Consider the following 17,942-nt stretch of genomic DNA (forward strand, 5'->3'; position numbering starts at 1 on the left):
CTTTCATCAAGTCTCTATTCTTTTCTTTTTTTTCTGGGTTGTGTGAAGATGCGAACGTTTCGGAGGAACATACTACTTCCTTCTTAAGGACCGAAGCTGCAGGTAGATGGTGTAACAACCCACCAGGTGGCATCAGCATCTTCGCTGCTGTGGAAACCTAAAACATTTCTGGAATCTGAAAATAATTTGATTTTAAAAGAATTTATATCCTGGTTTCCGGGAGAATTCAGACCCACGTCTGTGCAGGAAATGCCTTTTCTGTTACATGTAGACTTGTTTGTTTGTCTGTTTGTTAAGTATGGGTATAAGATCTGGTACCGAAAATCTCTCTTTGCAATTGCCATTCTTTTATTTCGTTTTTTCAGGTCTTTAGCAGATTCAATGACCACGTATGACGTCAGAGGTTATCGGGTCGGTACCTTCTGGGTTGTAAGCCCCCCTCCACCTGTAGTCTTGTAAGTGGCAACTGACGTTTCGGAGGAAAATCCGTTTCTACCCTGAAATTGAAGTAGTATGTTTCTCACAAACTTTGCTAACCACTGCATCACAACCCAGAAAACCACAATCGATTGCAATTATCGATTTGTGTTAGTAACGTCTGTTATTTATTACCATTGCAGAAAAACAAGCGAGTGACGGTCATGACATTTTTGAGAGTCTTTGATTGACTTCAAACAGACTCATCGTCACCTCGTTTGTAATGCATTTGCTCAGTGACGTATTATGCTTTAAGTTTTCTGAAAGGCACCAGATCTTAAATCTGTTAAATGGTATTTTGATCTTGGAAACAGAATTCAAAGAAGACGAGGTGAAAAACAAAATTTCACTTCGTAAATTCTTTTATACCAAAGGCCTCTTCTCTCATAGCCACTGGATTTAAGTGTTGTCCTGTGCAGTGTTTGTGTTTGAAAGCCTGGGGTTCATTTTTCAAACTGTTCATGTGCTTGGTTACATTGACGCGAACAGATCTGGTTGCTAGGCAACGGACGCTTCCGCTGTAGCTGAGAACATTACTCACTCCAAAAGAAATAATGATGCAATTTGCGGTAAGATTTGACACCAGCAGCTGCTTGTGCAGTGAACTTATAATCTAGGGCAGATGAGAAGGGGGAAGCTTGCTTTTTTTAAAGTAATATTGATTCCAGGTCGTCGAAGAGTTTTTTAGCACGGATTTAGTCGCCCGTGGCAGCGAAGCTTAGGATAATAGCCAGGTCGGAACAGAAAGAGTGATGATTTAGTGTCTAAAAGTTATTCTTTTTCTTGTTTCTTCCTTTTCACTGCACTTTCTTAGAGAATTTCTATCGTCTTTCGCTCCAGTATGTTCTCAGCATGCATGAATGTACAGAATGGATTACACATGGAGGCCACATATAATTGCATAAGTAATTTGTGGATTTGTCTTCGTCGGAGAGGAGTAATTTGTACTTTTGGACTCCACGAATTCTAAATAAAGGGAAGTCAATCTTCGGGACTCCTCAAAGACGAAGCTGAGAAACCGACGCCAAGTGTCGCTTTTGCTCCGTGCGTTCTCGCATAAATTCACCGACGTCTTAGAGATGCTTACCGCCTCTATCATCTCCCTGATGATGGAGGCATTAAGCATCTCCGAAAACTCCGATTATCTTCTACGAGACTACAGGGTTCAGCATCCCGGAAGACAATCATTTCCACTCCCAATTCCTGTTTACTCTGTTCTGTTCTCTTATTTTCTTCCGACGCACTTTGCGTTTGTCTCTCAGTCTTTGCCCACATCTGTTTCTGTATTTCTGTGATTATGTTCTTTCTTGGTTCTGTCCCGCTCTGTACTTGCTTCAGGTCGTGTCATCTGTTTCTTATCAGTCGCTAGTTCCCTTTCCAATCTTTATCCACCATTCCTTCTGTGCCTCTGTTTCTTATCTACACCTCTTTCTACACTACTTAAATTGATGACGTGTTTTCCCGCCTCAAGACGTCGCTGGGTCCATTCATTCCATCCCAAAATGTTCGCTGGGTTCGTATAGCCAGAGACGTAAGTTGGTGTTTGAAGCGAAGATTTTCTGACTGATGGGTCGAGGCACAGGACGATCGCGTTCTGTGAAGAGCCCGTTAAAGTTGTATTAAGTTACACTTGAGATTCAGTTACGGTGAATTCATACCTCAGCTGGGTGATTTGCTTCAAGAGCTCAGCATCTCTGTTTGCGTCTCTCTAACCGGATTTTATAGAACGCCGTCTTATGGCGATTGGCCCATATATTTTTATGTCGGCCGCCTTCCCGTGTTTCTCCGTGAAACAGTCTGGAAACCCCACGCTCGTTTTATTGCGCGCGGCTTTGGGACAGACGAGGTATTTCGCCAGGTTTCCTTCCGAAGTTACGCGATTATTCTTGAAATATTTAAGAAAGTCTGAGTGACTTTTTTATTCCATAAACTTGAATTGATGTTCAATATAAGGATAAGGGATACATTGAATGATATATTTTCCTCCCCTCAATATGAGGGGTGCAAAAAAGATTGAGAAGTATTCGAAGTAGGTGGATGATATGTGGGGGTGGAAGTGGTCAGTGGCTGAGGCGAGGGTTGACGTGGTAATAAAATATGGTATATGGGAAATTGAAGTGAGAAACATTGATTTATCAGGTTAGTTAGCCTTCGCCAGCGAGGGGCACCCCAGCCATAAACGTGTTCTTATGTCTGTCTTGCGGATGACGTAATGAACATTTGTCTGCTTTCATTGCAACTCCTTGAAGAGAGGAAATCCATTCCGATTAACTGAAACGTTTTGCTGAGATTTTGGCAGTTCACTAACTACCTAGAAACTGCGTTATTAATTACAGCGGAACAACAAAATACAATACTACCAACAAGACAAAAATTATGGTATTTTGTTCGTCACGATGACAGTGCGGTGAATCCGTCCCATTTTAATTGCTGTAATTAGTCATGACCGAACATATCTACTGGGTGGTTAGCGCTTATAAATCGTATTTCACATGTCTCGCGTTTAAATCTCGGTCCGATGGCCGGATGATATAACTGAGGTTTTACGTTGTTTTTCTCAGTTCCTGTAGGCAAACCCGGGGATAGTATTTTTGAGTAGGCCACGACCACTTTCTCCCGTATTCAATTATCTGAGATACTGAAAGCATCGTGACCTGATGTGTCATTACGCTAGACAATGTTAAGTGACTGGTGTACAGTCGTCAAAATAAAACAAGATTCGCACTCGCAGTTTATGCAAACAAAATATTTATTTCAGGTGATTTTTACACGTTTTCTGTAAAACTGGTAGGTTTTAGACGAACAGAAAGAGAGACTTCCTCTTACTTTTTTCTTAATATCAGATCTCCCCCCCCCCCACCCCCAGACTCCCCGTTGCAGCAGAAAAGACCCTCTTTTACGTACACCCTCTCTTGGGTAACATATTTCGCATACTTCAAACTACAGGAATTCTGTGTATATAGCCTGGTGTACGCCCAGTTACCGTGTGACCCGTCTCGTTTCAACGTCAAATTTCGTGAATCTTCCCAGCGCCAGGGATGAACGGACGTTTCTTCAGCTCCACAGCCTTTATGACGCGAACGTAGATGTTGTAATGTTTAACCGCTGTCTTCAATACAAGCCCGTGACAGTACGCATTGGTAAAATGGCTTACCACCACGATAAATGTCATTAAACTTTCTCTGGCCAAGAACTGAAGGGCCTACCGTAACTCATTTGACAAACATCACTTCGATTATACCACGGAAAGGTGCAATATCGGATTTCGGATTCTCGGTCAGCCGACAAGGGGTGGTCCCCAGGGGCGTTAGGGATCTAACGACTGTTGTGAGCAGTGAACCCTTAGAAGTACGAAGATGATCCGAATAATATTTAAGGATTCAGACCGTACCTCGAAGAAAACACATCTCTTCACCATTACGAGGATCAAATGGTTATCGCTGTTTAAGGAAATAATCGCTGTTTATTCTGAGGATCGTACGAAACCCATAATGAGAGTCTATTAACCCGTCTAAATAATATTTAAGAATTCAGTCCGTACCGCGAAGAAAACACTACACTTCACCATTACTACGATCAACTGGTTAACGCTGTTTAAGGAAATAATCGCTGTTCACACTGAGAATCATAGTTCGCCTGATTAATATTAAAGAATTCAGTCCGTACCGCGAAGAAAACACTACACTTCACCATTTACAAAGATCAACTGGTTAACGCTGTTTAAGGAAATAATCGCTGTTTACACTGAGAATCGTACAAAACACATAATAAATATAGTCTGTGGGAAAATTCGGAATTACTTAATGGTAAATATGGTGGCTAATGTAATAACCACTTTGCTTTAAAGAATTAAACACACAGAAATCCCAAATACGTCTTTTGTGCTCCAAATCATATTTGCGGTTTGAGTTACAATATTCATTTCCGAGGCCTCACAACACGTGTGTATGACGTCACATAGACATCAGAAAGGTTGCATACGTCACTTGATCATTTGTATGCAGAATACAACAATGTCGATAAGTTCCCAAGGGAGTGCTTTCTTTTCGATATTTCCCGCAAGATGGCAGCACCTTTTTATGTACGTGTTTCCCGCATAAGAACTAGAGAGACCACGTTACCTCACTCCCCTCCTTTTGAAAGGAAAAATAGTTCAATTTTAGATTGGACGGGGGAGAACATAAGGATTTTTGTATTTGGCGTATAGCGTCCGTCTGTAGCGTGTGCAGGCTTCGAGACTGGATTCTGCTCCATATTCTTGTTCAGTGGTTGCTGGCTTCAGAGAAACGCGTTCCTTTAAGTTCTAAAGACGAACAGAGGAATCTTCGGCTCTCGTAACCTTAAAAGTGCTCCTTCCCCAAATTAAATTTTGTCTCAAATTAGTTTTTATCCATATATATTTTTCGACACTTCCTGTGTATGTTAATTTGGGGGTTACTAAGGAAACGGTAATATTTTCAGATTACGGTGCTGACTTCTTATGATGTTGACACCAACACGAGCGTAAATACAACCAAACATTTCCAACACAACAAATAAAATTAACGAATAATTATAACAGACACAAATACGATATTTATAAAGGGCGATCAGTTTAAGGAGGATGGCGGGGTGATGAAACACAAATGCATGCAGAATTTCAGTGGGGAAACGCGAAGAAAGGTGTTTGCTTGGAAGACCAGGGCGTGGATTGGGAAATTTTTGTTTACACTTATCTGATGGTGTAGTATGAGATGTGATCCGAGGTAATTGTTGGGTTTCAAGGTCATTGTTGCACTGATTTCACGTCATTGTTGTACAACAATGTCTTCCGGCAGTGACCTTGGGTCGAGATTACTCTGATGGGATCTGATGATAATTAATAAAGCTCTGCTTAAAGATCTCTTTCGTTATTAGTATCATCAGAGGTTTCTGAAATCTGTCCAGTTTTAAGCGAAACGATCATCTTCAGGAACGCCTAATTTTGGTTTCAGGTGCTTGTGCCAGTTGTTTTGGCCGTGCCTGTACCCGTGTGAAGAAGTGAGCTGTAAGCAAGGTAAGCCCGGTAGTCGGAAATCAGTTTCGCCTTAATCATGGGATTGATTCAACGTGTCATTTGGAAACCATTGTCAGGACCACAGTTTTCGTCTTCTGTTTGAACCTTAATTTTTGTATTTTTTGTTGTTGTTGTTGTTTGCGATTGGCTACTTTTCCTCTCGTTCTGCCTAAGATGATAGTGTAGCAGTAAAGATTATAGGATAGATGCAGGACTTGGGAGTGTTGCAACGTGCAATTGTGTTGTGTAATGGTTACCTTTGATCATGGTTACCAAATCAAAAGTGTAATATAGCATGTCCTCTGGCATTGCATGACAGTAGTTTTTTTTTCCCTGTGTATCTTTCAGAATACTCTGTATTATTGATCAGCAATTTGCCTCATTCTGAAACAGGTAGATTCTTCACGAAGATGAATCTTCTCTGCTTACTTTTGTTTATATATTTCTTTGAATTTTTACGACGTAATTTTGTATTTATGAGAAAAAGGAACGTAGATACGACCCAGTCGGAAAATGTTAAAAATAGAATCTCGACTCTTTTCCTGGTAAGTGTGTTTCAAGTCGGTCTTTCCGGAAATGGGACGATATTATTTGTAAGTATTCGCGTAAACTAGTCTCAATTAATTGTTAAATTTAACAAGAATCCTAATATATTTTATAATTTTTTAATACACCCACAAAAAATATATTTGTGTAATATGGAGGTGCAAATATATCCGACAAACGTGGACAAACTCCAGCTCCTCGTTGCCAAGGAGACGCACAAGTGTCTAGATTCCTTTGATTAAAGTTATAAATTACACATCCGAACAGGACCTAGGATCGCTGGAATCCTGTATTTGCTGCTTCAGGATCCGCTCTGTATTTTCATTTTGGGCCCCCTGTTTCCCCTAGTACGTAGGCAGAAAACGCAGTCTGTATTATTCGCCGTGAATATTCTGCGAGGCTTTAACAGCACAAGTAGAAATGGTTTCAATTCTTATTGCCACTCTCTAAACAGGCATTCTGCGTCCGGTTAAAGGTAAGACAGTTCACTGGGTCTATCACGTTCAACAGCATAGTCGTCTTATATGAACATGTTTAAATACCAGTGGTAACTATACGTACCACATGCGTTATCCGTCACTAACTATATTTTGATCACCATGTGTATTTATGCGATTCGTATAATTCTCAGAATAAACAGCGATTATTTTCTTAAACAGCGTCAACCAGTTGATCTTTGTAATGGTGATGCGTTGTGTTTTCTTCGCGGTACGGTCTGAATCTTTAATATTATACAGACGAACTATGATTCTCAGTGTAAACAGCGATTACTTCCTTAAACAGCGTTAACCAGTTGATCGTAGTAATGGTGAAGTGTGGTGTTTTCTTCGCGGTACGGACTGAATTCTTAAATAAAATTTAATAGACGTTCGGCTTTAAAGTGTTAAGTGCCATTATTATTTTCTGCATTTTTTATGGTTTGGATGTTTCTCTGAGAATGTGTGTGTGTGTGTTACGAAATGTTGTTTGTTTAACGACGCTGTCAGCAGCTCAGGTTGCACAGCATCGAATTACGAGATTATTAATAAATAATGGATTGAAAAGAATGTAGAGGTTAGTGATCATGGCCTAATTGAAGGTGGTGCCCAGGAATTTGACTTTTGAAACTGTGGACAACCAGGAAGAAGATACGATCAGTACTGAATTTTTAGTAGATATGACGCTGCATGTTTCATTACTTGTCGCGAAGGCTGTAACGTGAGAATAAACTGGGAACCTTTGGTCTCGTATGTTTGATCATTATCATAATATACATGTATGTACTTGAAGATATAATTGTCTCAGGAAAATAATAATGTCCGCGCATTTGAATAACAGCGCTTCACTTCCCGTTGAACTGAAATAAAAAAAATTATGTCCCGTAACTAATGTCTTTCTTATTTCCTTTAGAGAAAACTTAAAAATTTGCATTTTGTTCCCAGATATAAGTGTCAGATCCATTGTCTTTCTTCATTCAAATGCAAAAACAAGTTTCATTGACGTGTTAGGTAGTTGGCGTCTTACAAGAACTGACTGTCTCACGTAATTTCTTCTTTCTCATTTGTTCATGTTTTGTTTCTTTGTTTCCACTTCGAACCATTTACTGAATCCTGCGTGCAAAAAGGGTCCCCTTAGTGTCACTTTCTATGTGATCACTTTTGATTTTTACGGCCTCCTTACCGAGTGAATTTTAGGTTAGGTTAGTCTAGTCTAGATTATGTTAGGTTAGGTTAGTTTGGGTTAGGTTAGGTTAGGTTAGGTTAGTTTGGGTTGGGTTAGGTTAGGTTAGTTTGGGTTGGGTTGGGTTAGGTTAGGTTAGTTTGGGTTGGGTTGGGTTAGGTTAGGTTAGTTTGGGTTGGGTTGGGTTAGGTTAGGTTAGTTTGGGTTGGGTTAGGATAGATTAGGTTAGGTTAGGTTAGGCTGGGTTGGGTTGGGTTAGGTTAGTTTGGGTTGGGTTGGGTTAGGTTAGGTTAGTTTGGGTTGGGTTAGGATAGATTAGGTTAGGTTAGGTTAGGCTGGGTTGGGTTAGGTTAGGTTAGTTTGGGTTGGGTTAGGTTAGGTTAGTTTGGGTTGGGTTAGGATAGATTAGGTTAGGTTAGGCTGGGTTGGGTTAGGTTAGGTTAGTTTGGGTTGGGTTGGGTTAGGTTAGGTTAGTTTGGGTTAGGTTAGGATAGATTAGGTTAGGTTAGGTTAGACTGGGTTTAGTTAGGATTCAGTTTCTCGTGGCGTGGGGTGGGGGGGTTCTCTAGGCAGTAACCGCCTCTGTAACGTCTGTAAGTTTATACGAGATTACGCGATGAAACATCGTAGAAGACAGTAATTTTCAAGTTACGATGGTAGTTTTGATGGTTCATTTTCATTGTTTTACTGCTGAAAGTGTTAAAATTTCAATGTGAACCAAGAATTGCTTGTGAAAGTTGAAAGCTGAATTCACCATTAGATTTGTTTGGAAATAGTATGGAGGAAAACGTTTGGACCCAAGACGGATGGAGAATATCGGATATTAACTTGACCTAAAAAGGAAGTTTTGTAGTTCTTACAGCTTTTTTGTTTTATGCAATGAACATTATTGCGTGCTGTACACACAGCTATGAAAAAAGAAACCACAAATGAGTGAAACATTTTTGGGTGTGGATTGTGTTTGCTAATGACCTTGTAAGCTTGGCGTTATTGCGCTGTCTGGACACGGATTCATACGCTATATGTTCAGTGTACTTGGTGGTTGCGAGTCCGAACCAGGAACTGAACTCCGGGCTTCCAGTGATTTGTCTGAACTACACACTCGTGCGCGTGATTGAACGTGTAGTGTCAGTATTAGCGGTAACCATTTTGTTCCCGTTCTGGAAACATTTGCTTTTAAATAACGCCTAAAGAGAGGTCCGTTAATGTCTGTCTAGTGACATTTATTGCAATCTGGCCCACTGTCTCTGCTACCTGCGTGTTTACGGACTGCAAGCGTTTACCAGACGAGCTGCTGATATCACAAGGCGAGCAAACTGATGGATCTTCAAATTACCGCTAGAGATTTCGTTTACTGGAACTGACGAAACCCCTGTTAAAAATAGTCGAAACAGCAACCTTCACAACACTTTTAATTCTTAACTGGTCGTATATAAAGTGGAGCAAGGCATCAGTCCGACGTCGGTTGCCAACCTGACTGAGCGATCCACTCCACGTGACCTCCTAACCTTTGGCATTTTCCTGCTGTAGGCATACCATGAGAATTTGTCACACAATATGGCGGAAATTTGAGTGACGTTCTTTCGTTCCCTCGCCACTGCTCTGCCTTTCTTCAACGTCATTTCCTTTTTTTCCATGTTTTTTTTCCTTCTTTCCTTCCTTGTAACACTACAATTTTTTTTATGCCAATCCCCAGGGAAGAGACGGCGTGGCTTGGTACAGAATATGCACGCTGTATATCGGATCGTGCCTTAATTCTCCTTTCACACCGACAAATCCCGCCGGTTACTTGCTGCACCACCCCTCGTTTGTATCAGTGGCGGTTTAATGTCTGAAAATTTACGAAATTTACAAACGGAAGTTCATTAAGATTCCTTTTTCCGATCTTAACCGTGAAAAAAAATCACAAAAATAGAAATTACGTTCACGATGAACTTACGGCAGATTAAATTTGAGGATTGCGTTCTACCATTCAGTTCACAATTTATCTTATCATCAGGTATCTGAAAATCACGTACTAATATTATTAAAAAATCTATACTTTGTTTTGTATGATTGTAAAACTTGGTTTCTCACCTTAAGACAAGAACACAGATGAAGTGCGTTTGAGAACAGGGCGCTGAGGAAAATATTCGGACCTAAAAGGGACAAAGTGATAGGTGACTGAAGAAAACTGTGTATTGAGGACTTTCTGTAATTTTTAATTTTCACCAAATGTTATTAGGGTCATTATACAAATGAATATCGGCTGAATTGGGCGTGAAGCTCAAAGGAAGACACGAGAAATGCACATACAGATCTTACCGGGAATCCCCAAAGAAGGATCCCCCTTGCCAGGTGTATAAACAAATGAGTTTAATGTTAAGATTGGTCTTCAAAGATTAAAGTTGATGGCAGTAGTGTGTTTACGTAAAGGGTTCACGGACGGACACTCACAAACAAGGTGTTCCTTCGCCATCTGAGCTACTATTAATTTTTACTCTGCTATGTGAAGTTCTTTATCCGTAAGATAAATGTACACGTATTTCCAAAATCAGGTGCAACGTTTAAAGTAGATTAATGGTGTTGTATGTATGTATGCTTTGAATTCTGGTTGTGAAATGTAATATTTGAATCAGTATCTTAAATGAATCATTCATATTCAGTCAAAATTAGTTTCCACCTGCACAAAATAGTTCCCTAGGGGTGCAAAAGTGTCAAGGGTAAACGAATAATTATATGCGAGGTCATTGTAAACCTTCGTGATCATTTTTTAACAATGGCGATGTTCAAAATATGATAATCTGATTATTAAAATAAACTGAAAAATATGAATAGTAAATCACAAAATTTATCTCATTAATTTATAATAGTTATAATTAGACACTTATGACGCATAGTACGTGGAGAAGATAAAGCAGTCTCGCGACGCTGACAGTTGCACAGCTGACCAAGGAATTAAACTAATCTTACGGAACCCGAGGGTTCATCGCCGTGTTCACAACAGCCCGCCGCCGTTCCTTTCCTGAGCCAGATGTCACTGTTTCCCCCCCCTTAAGATCCATTTTAATATTATACTCAAATGAACACATACGTATTTCAAGTGATTTCTTCCATTCCTGTATTCCGACCAAAATTATATATACAATTTTCGTTTCCCTCGTGTTTTCTGTATGTTCTATCAGTCTCATTCCTCACTATTCTTGTTGCTGAGTGGTTGGCAGTCCTTCGTCTTACTTCAGACGTCCTAGGTTCAAGTCTCTTCCTTGAGATAGGCTAAATTTATTGAGGTTTGCGTGGTTTTACTCAGGTTATCTAGACAAATTCCGGGTTAATAATTTAAAGTAAGCCACGATCGCCTGCTTCTTCTACTTAATTATTCATTAATTTAATCATCCAACGCTATGTAATCTGAGCTACGAAGATTTTCGTAAAATAAACCATGAGAATTTTTGCTTTCAAAAATATTATTAGCGTGGTTCACCCTAATATGATTCAGGATGCAGTATGGAAAGTTAGAAATGCGTCAGAAATGTAACGCTCTGTTAAAATTGCGAGAGTTTGATTTGTTAACGATTGACTTCCTGGCACCGTAAACATCTTTTCCATTTTCAAAAGAGTCGGATCATCGTCGGAAGAAAATTCGTGTGAAGTATGAAGTGCGCAGTTCCAGCAAGGAAGTGACGCGTAAGAAATTGTCCATAATTAGAATTTGCAATCAGGTCGTCTGATCACACATTTCTTCTAGCGTTTACATAACCTCAAAGTTGTTTGCGTCGAAGCTGTACTTCTTCGATGTGAAGCAAATAAAACGTCTGGGAAAATTTTCTCCTCGTTAGATATTCTTTGCTGGAGTTCAATATACGATATTGTCTTTTGGGAATAAGCGGGGTCAGATGTTAATAACTGTCCATTGTTTCGGCAATCATTGAGGTTGCCATCTTCAGAGTGAATTTCAACATTACCGCGAACACAATATCGCGCCACCGGTCCCTGTCCTGAGATTTGCTGAATCTATAAGTGCCCTCATTACATTTCTGCATTGACTTACTAAAATTTTGTATGCATTTTACCTTTCACTCGCGCGTTCTAAATGCCCCCTACACGTCATCCTCCTCAATTGACACGAATTATGTGATTGTGTAATTTTCGCTATTCTTATGTTAATTTGTATCTCGTAGGTGAAAATAATTTTCTTCGGAACCCTCGGTCTGCTGTCTCCCCTTTGGGTGAGAGACCAAATTTGGTTTTCATGCGAAACAGCAGACGAAATTTCAAAATTACAATCTTGTATATTTTACGATTTGTGTGTTTAGATAAGCGAAAACTGGTTCCGAATTGTATGGCAGGAGGCTGTCTGCTGTCAGTATAGCAATAAACACAGTTTAATTCTCGTTGCTAAGCAACCGCGAGGCGAAAACCTTTTTATTCTTATTACTCCGTGGTCTAGCGGTTAGAACGCTGGCCTTGTAATCCTGGGGTCTCGGGTTCGAATTTATAACTTGTGTTGGGCAAGGCCGTGGTCTAGCCAACACGGAGTTTTCCTCCATGGCATCCCAACAATTACTCCATTCACACACAGAAGAAGGCAATGGCAAACCACTTTTGGATCATCTGCCAAGAACGTATATGAACAGGTCCCAGTCCGAGAAAAGGATGGAAGGATCCTGTTCATATGGACCTGTCGTCACACAGAACACTAAATAATAATACTCCGAAGAAGGTTTAGGGCTGGAATATTTCTCGATGTGGACTGGCACGGGTTGTGTATACTGAAAAATAAAATCATGCAGTCTTTTGAAGGACTGAGATTCTTTTTGAGTTCGGGGTCTGTCTTGCATTTCTGTAAAGTAAACGTCACAACCATTGATACCGTTATGCCAAACACGTGACATACATTCTGCTGGTTCTTAGTCACTGAACCGAGATTCTGGGACACGTCGTAAATTACAGCTGTCTTAAAAACAATTTATGTAGCCGTTTTAATTACGACATGTTGGAGCCCTATATACTATAATACCAGAAAAATTGGTTACTCCTATGAGATTCTTGCATCTCGCCTAAGAATGTTCTCATTTTTTTTGACGTTTCGAAAACATACATTGGGCAATGGGCAATGTCCGACATATTATTGGTCTAAGAAATCAACTACTCTCACTGACGCTGGCCAACAAACTTTACTTTTATGGGACGCGAAATGCAATCGCCATAATCATAAAATCCCTGTCTCAGACATCTGAATCCCGTTCATATTTTATTTTTAATATTATCCTGTCATCTAGGCTTGTGTTGCTTCGTATCCATTCTGTCCAAACGCCTTCTTAACCTAACCCAGTGTGATTTACTGCGCAATGTTGCTATCAGTTAAACTTATGATGGGCTGGGTGTGTAGATCGCATAGCGTAATACAAATTCAGCAGACGTATCTGTCGGTAAGATTCCACCAGGAAGATTTCTGACGTAATCCGCATGTCACAAGTCCAGTCTTTATTAGAATGTGAGAGAAATCTGTTCTTCTAACCCATCTTGCAGTAATCGGAAAAGACTACTTCCAAGACGAAAGATAATATTAAAATGGAAATTAAATAGGATGCTTGGGTGTGGGCCTCAGTCGTGGCCGAGGATAGGTATCAGTGGCGGGCTGTTGTGAACACGGTGACGAACCCTCGGGTTCCATACAAGGCGAGGAAGTTCTTGACTAGCTAAGCGATCGTTAACTTCTGAAGATCGGTTCTGCTCCAAGGAGTTTGTTTGTCAGTGAGATAGTTTACGCGCAGACAGCCTTTGACATCCCGCTCATTTTAACTGAAGAGCTGAAACCAAAAATATTTTTGCGGGGTGCATAGAATACATTACATGCTTCATACGTATTATTGAGATTTCTTGTTGTCATATCCAGCAGCTCTGTCCCCACCTCCTGGTCTTCAAACTTGATACTTCAGTTCCCAAACGTAAAATTTCCAGCTCCCCTTTCTCCGATTCCTCCGTCCTCATCTTCATCAGTGGTCTTTCTTACCCCCAGTCATTCGGTTCCCTCATCGCTGCTTCTCGCACGAGTGACGTTCCCAATGGAAAAATTAATTGAATCATTTGGGAGTAACGCCGTATAATTCCAGCAGATGGAACTGCCGTAACATGAAATACTAGTAGCAACTTCTGTATTTAACAGAGGAAGTCAATTGTGTAACAGCCACGACGCGAGCACGCGTGTCTTACTCAAGACTCGCAGATAACATTAAACGTACGAAATTCTTGTGACACGTATCCATTGTGACTGAAAGACACTGGGAAGGCGCTCTTAATTAATACGAATATTAAAAGCAGTTAAGTTGCATGTTAATTAAGAATTCGTGAAGGTGGATCGAGGTCAAACCACGTTCGTCACGCTGGGTTACAGAACTAAGCTTCTTATTGGTAGGAATGCTTCTGCTTTTGACGAAGTTATTCGCCGTTAGCTTCTCAGTTAGGCGTTTATGTGCCAAGATGTAAGAATCGATTAAAACCTCGACGCCGAAACTAGTCTTGATATTATTTAAGAATTCAGTCCGTACCGCGAAGAAAACACCGCACTTTACCATTACAAAGATCGACTGGTTAACGCTGTTTAAGGAAATAATCGCTGTTTAATCTGATAATTAATTAACCCTTCGAAGCCAAAGTTCGTCTGATTAATATTAAAGAATTCAGTCCGTACCGCGAAGAAAACACCACACTTCACCATTACAAAGATCGACTGGTTAACGCTGTTTAAGGAAATAATCGCTGTTTAATCTGATAATTAATTAACCCTTCGAAGCCAAAGTTCGTCTGATTAATATTAAAGAATTCAGTCCGTACCGCGAAGAAAACACCACACTTCACCATTACGAAGATCAACTGGTTAACGCCGTTTAAGGAAATAATCGCTGATCGTATGATCATTCGACATTATTACAGGTCTAACCTATTACGTTGTAAGTCACTACACGAACCAGGAAACAAAGACATTTCTTAAAAAAATATTTCGTGCGTTGACAAACGGAGGTCATTGAAATTAAGAATTTTTTAAAGTCACTTAGTCTGTACTTCCTGACGATGAAGACGGTGGTTTCTCATTGTGAACAAATTTACGCTGGGTAAAGATTCCTCTTGTCTCTGTGATGGTATCATTGGCCTTGGTTATAGATGGCGATGAGAATTCGGTTGTGCAATGTACCAAAAAATAGCGCGGTATGGAACTTCTAATAGCATACATATCTAAAAAGTTCTTGATATTGCAGAACGGGACGTTCTACGCCGAAATATTACACTCTAATTTCACGATTAATTATATATTATATTTTAAAGCCATGCTCTGTGACGTAGCTGAACTATAAAAGAGTTATTTTATTTAAACACTTTCTAACTTCTTTCGAGTAGTTTCTTTCTCCAGGGGTGCGTTAAAGTTGATTAATTTCTTCTACCAAGATTAAAAGTATTTAATTAGTTTTCATTGGATAAAGAATTACGACAGTGTTTTGAAGAGGAGAAATAAGAACGTTTAAAAAATAAATTTGCCCCATTTTGATTTGTAGTAAGCTCCCAAAACAATTTCATTATTCCCCTTGGTCATATTTCTCCCTCTTAATTTCCACCGCTCCCTCACGGTCTTCGGTGTTCTGTCATTTTGAACCGCGTGCCTTTTTATTCCGTTCCAGCTTCGAATCATTACCCAGAACTTAGGGAACAAAAGAGACGCATTCTTATAAAATTAATACTTCTCCAAATCGGATTTGTCCTGAAGAAAACTTCCTTCACAGCCAAACCTAAGTCAGTGCTTTAAAGCAGTCACTGAAATTCTTATCAACAGATTTTCATAATCTTACGTGAAAGTACTCGTCCTTTAATGTTATATATTAGCTCTTTGGAAAGAGTCTGTTTGGTAGACCTAGGTATAGATGGGATATTTAAATTGCTCCTAAAGGAACGCGGCTTGTCGACACGGACTGGAGCCATTTGGTCGTGTAGTAGGCTTTTGTGAGCACGGTAATGAATATTTCATTTCCCCAAAATGCGGGAAATTTCTTGTGTGTGTGAGTGACTGTTAACTTCTGAAAACTGTCTCTTGTGGGGGCAGAAGGAACAAATGGGGTGTTGGCGGTTTCTTGCAAAGTGCGCGCTTTGAACTTCGTTCCAGAAGGATGCTGGAGCAGACACGCGTTCAGACGTCAATGTTCTCATATCCCCTAAGCAAGCGACAGAAATCTGACCTCTGACCTCTGACACGGGAGATAGGCTGAATGTGCCGTTGGAATCACGTGTAATAACTTGTACGACTACTAATTTTGTTTGTTCATGAACGACCAAAAACAACATTTCAAAATCCGACAAACGAGTAAAAGTAAAATGAGATTCCATTTCTACACGGTGTTCAGTTTCATCAAAAATGACAATCTACGGCTATGACGTGACGTCATAAATTTACCCCCACCCCACCCCACCCCACCCTCCTCCTCCACCCACACATTTACCCCTTTCCCCCTCCGTTACCCTTCATTGGTTGGCGTTTAACCGTGGCTGAGTTTCGCTTTATTGGTTTATTGATTCAATGATCCCCCTCTGTGTGGGGTGTGAGGTGCACAGAATTCTGCAAAAGTGAATCAGATGGCTATCGCCTGCCATGTTCGTCGCACCGTGTCCTTTTGATAGATACTGACCGACGTTTCGGACGTGCTTATTACTGCCATCATCAGGACCATTGCCCTGATGGTGCAGGCAGCAGGAACGTCTGAAACGTTCTCATTATCTACCTGACTGCGTGGTGTTTCGCCCCAAAAGACAACCATCTTCATAAGCGCCGCCGTGATATTGCTGAATCACTCTCAGCTTCTCAAAAAGGACTTTCCTTCACGCCGTGTAAAACAGGCGACTGCAGTTTCCTTTCGCATCCTTTCCAGTTCATGACATGTCCAATTGAGGAAAGACATCGTAACAAAAGAATCAGTCATCTTTCTTACGTACTGGCGACGTAATATGTTATTTGTCGTAATGTGAAGTGACGTCATTACGAAAGCCTGTTAAACAGTCCTGAGATCGGGCATGACTTTTACTGTCCCCCATAAATCATACTTAGAACGCTTGTAGATTATTCCACTGCAACGTTAACCAGGCTTACGTACCACTGGCATCTCCTCTCAGGAAGACTTCGATTCAGCAAGAGCTCAAATGAAGAGTTGGCAAATATCAGAAGCCGGCAATACGAACTCATAGACCAGGATTCGATTCTCGACAGAGAATTTTCGTAGTTGCATCCAAAAGCGGTCTTGAATTCATCCGTATCTTATTCGGTTAGTATCGGAGATCACTTCTACTGAGATAATGACGAACGGAACATAAAGCTATTCGACTTATCAACTCAAATTAACGTTGAGGCTTAGGATATGTGAAAGTTAGCATGTTTTTTTAGGCCCCGTGTAATTTTTGAGTAAGTGAAGCTTTTCCCCGATACTGTTATATCTTGTTACTTTTGAAATTGCTCTAAATGGTAACTTCATGTACCGTCTGTGTCAACAGTCCGTAACTCTGCGTTGCTTTTTCATTTATGGGTTCCGTACGATTCTCACTGTAAACAGCGATTATTTCCTTAAACGGCGTTAACCACTTGATCTTTGTAATGGTGAAGTTAAGTGTTTTCTTCGCGGTACGGACTGAATTCTTTAATATTAATCAGACGAACTATGCTTCTCAGTGTAAACAGCGATTACTTCCTTAAACAGCGTTAACCAGTCGATCTTTGTAATGGTGAAGTGTTGTGTTTTCTTCGCGGTACGGACTGAATTCTTAAATATTAATCAGACGAGCTTCTGAATCAAAGAATCAAATGTTAGATGACGTTCGTCCTCGTAATAATTTTTCGTGAGTATAAGCTAAATTCAAAAGGTTAAGATGTTACGAGCCTACAAATATGCAACTTGAACATCTTAACTTTGTAATGTTCGTCCATGTTTCGTCTCCCGACGGGTCCGTAGTTTAGAAGCTGCTTTGGGTTTCGATTACCTTTCAACCTTCGATCATGATGTAACCAGTTTTGTTTATGCTACGTTAATATATCAGATAGTTCCAATTTGAAACGTGTCTTGTCATTTCAAGAAAAATGAAGGCAAACCTGTTTCATGATTATAAGTTTGAGGAGTCCATAACGGACTTTTTGAAACACGAATCGACACTATGTTCTTACGAATTGAGATCGGCGTTAAATAACCAAGAGACAAGCGAAGGTAAGACCACC

General features: G+C 40.2%; 1 protein-coding gene across 4 annotated transcripts in view; it reads left to right on the forward strand.

The window, feature by feature from the left end:
* The window catches only part of LOC110838714 (uncharacterized), a 456,091-nt gene that overhangs the window by 268,027 nt on the left and 170,122 nt on the right, over positions 1–17,942 (forward strand). For all 4 annotated transcript variants that reach the window (XM_087341090.1, XM_087341092.1, XM_087341091.1 and 1 more), the window contains one exon: positions 5,451–5,512. In XM_087341090.1, coding sequence (XP_087197216.1) covers positions 5,451–5,512 — 62 coding nt within the window. The remainder of the gene's footprint in view (positions 1–5,450; positions 5,513–17,942) is intronic.

The sequence above is a fragment of the Zootermopsis nevadensis genome, unplaced genomic scaffold, assembly GCF_977971745.1.
Source record: "Zootermopsis nevadensis isolate Lab colony 2312 unplaced genomic scaffold, Znev_1.0 Znev_ptg000061l, whole genome shotgun sequence".
In the NCBI taxonomy this organism is placed as follows: Eukaryota; Metazoa; Arthropoda; class Insecta; order Blattodea; family Termopsidae; genus Zootermopsis; species Zootermopsis nevadensis.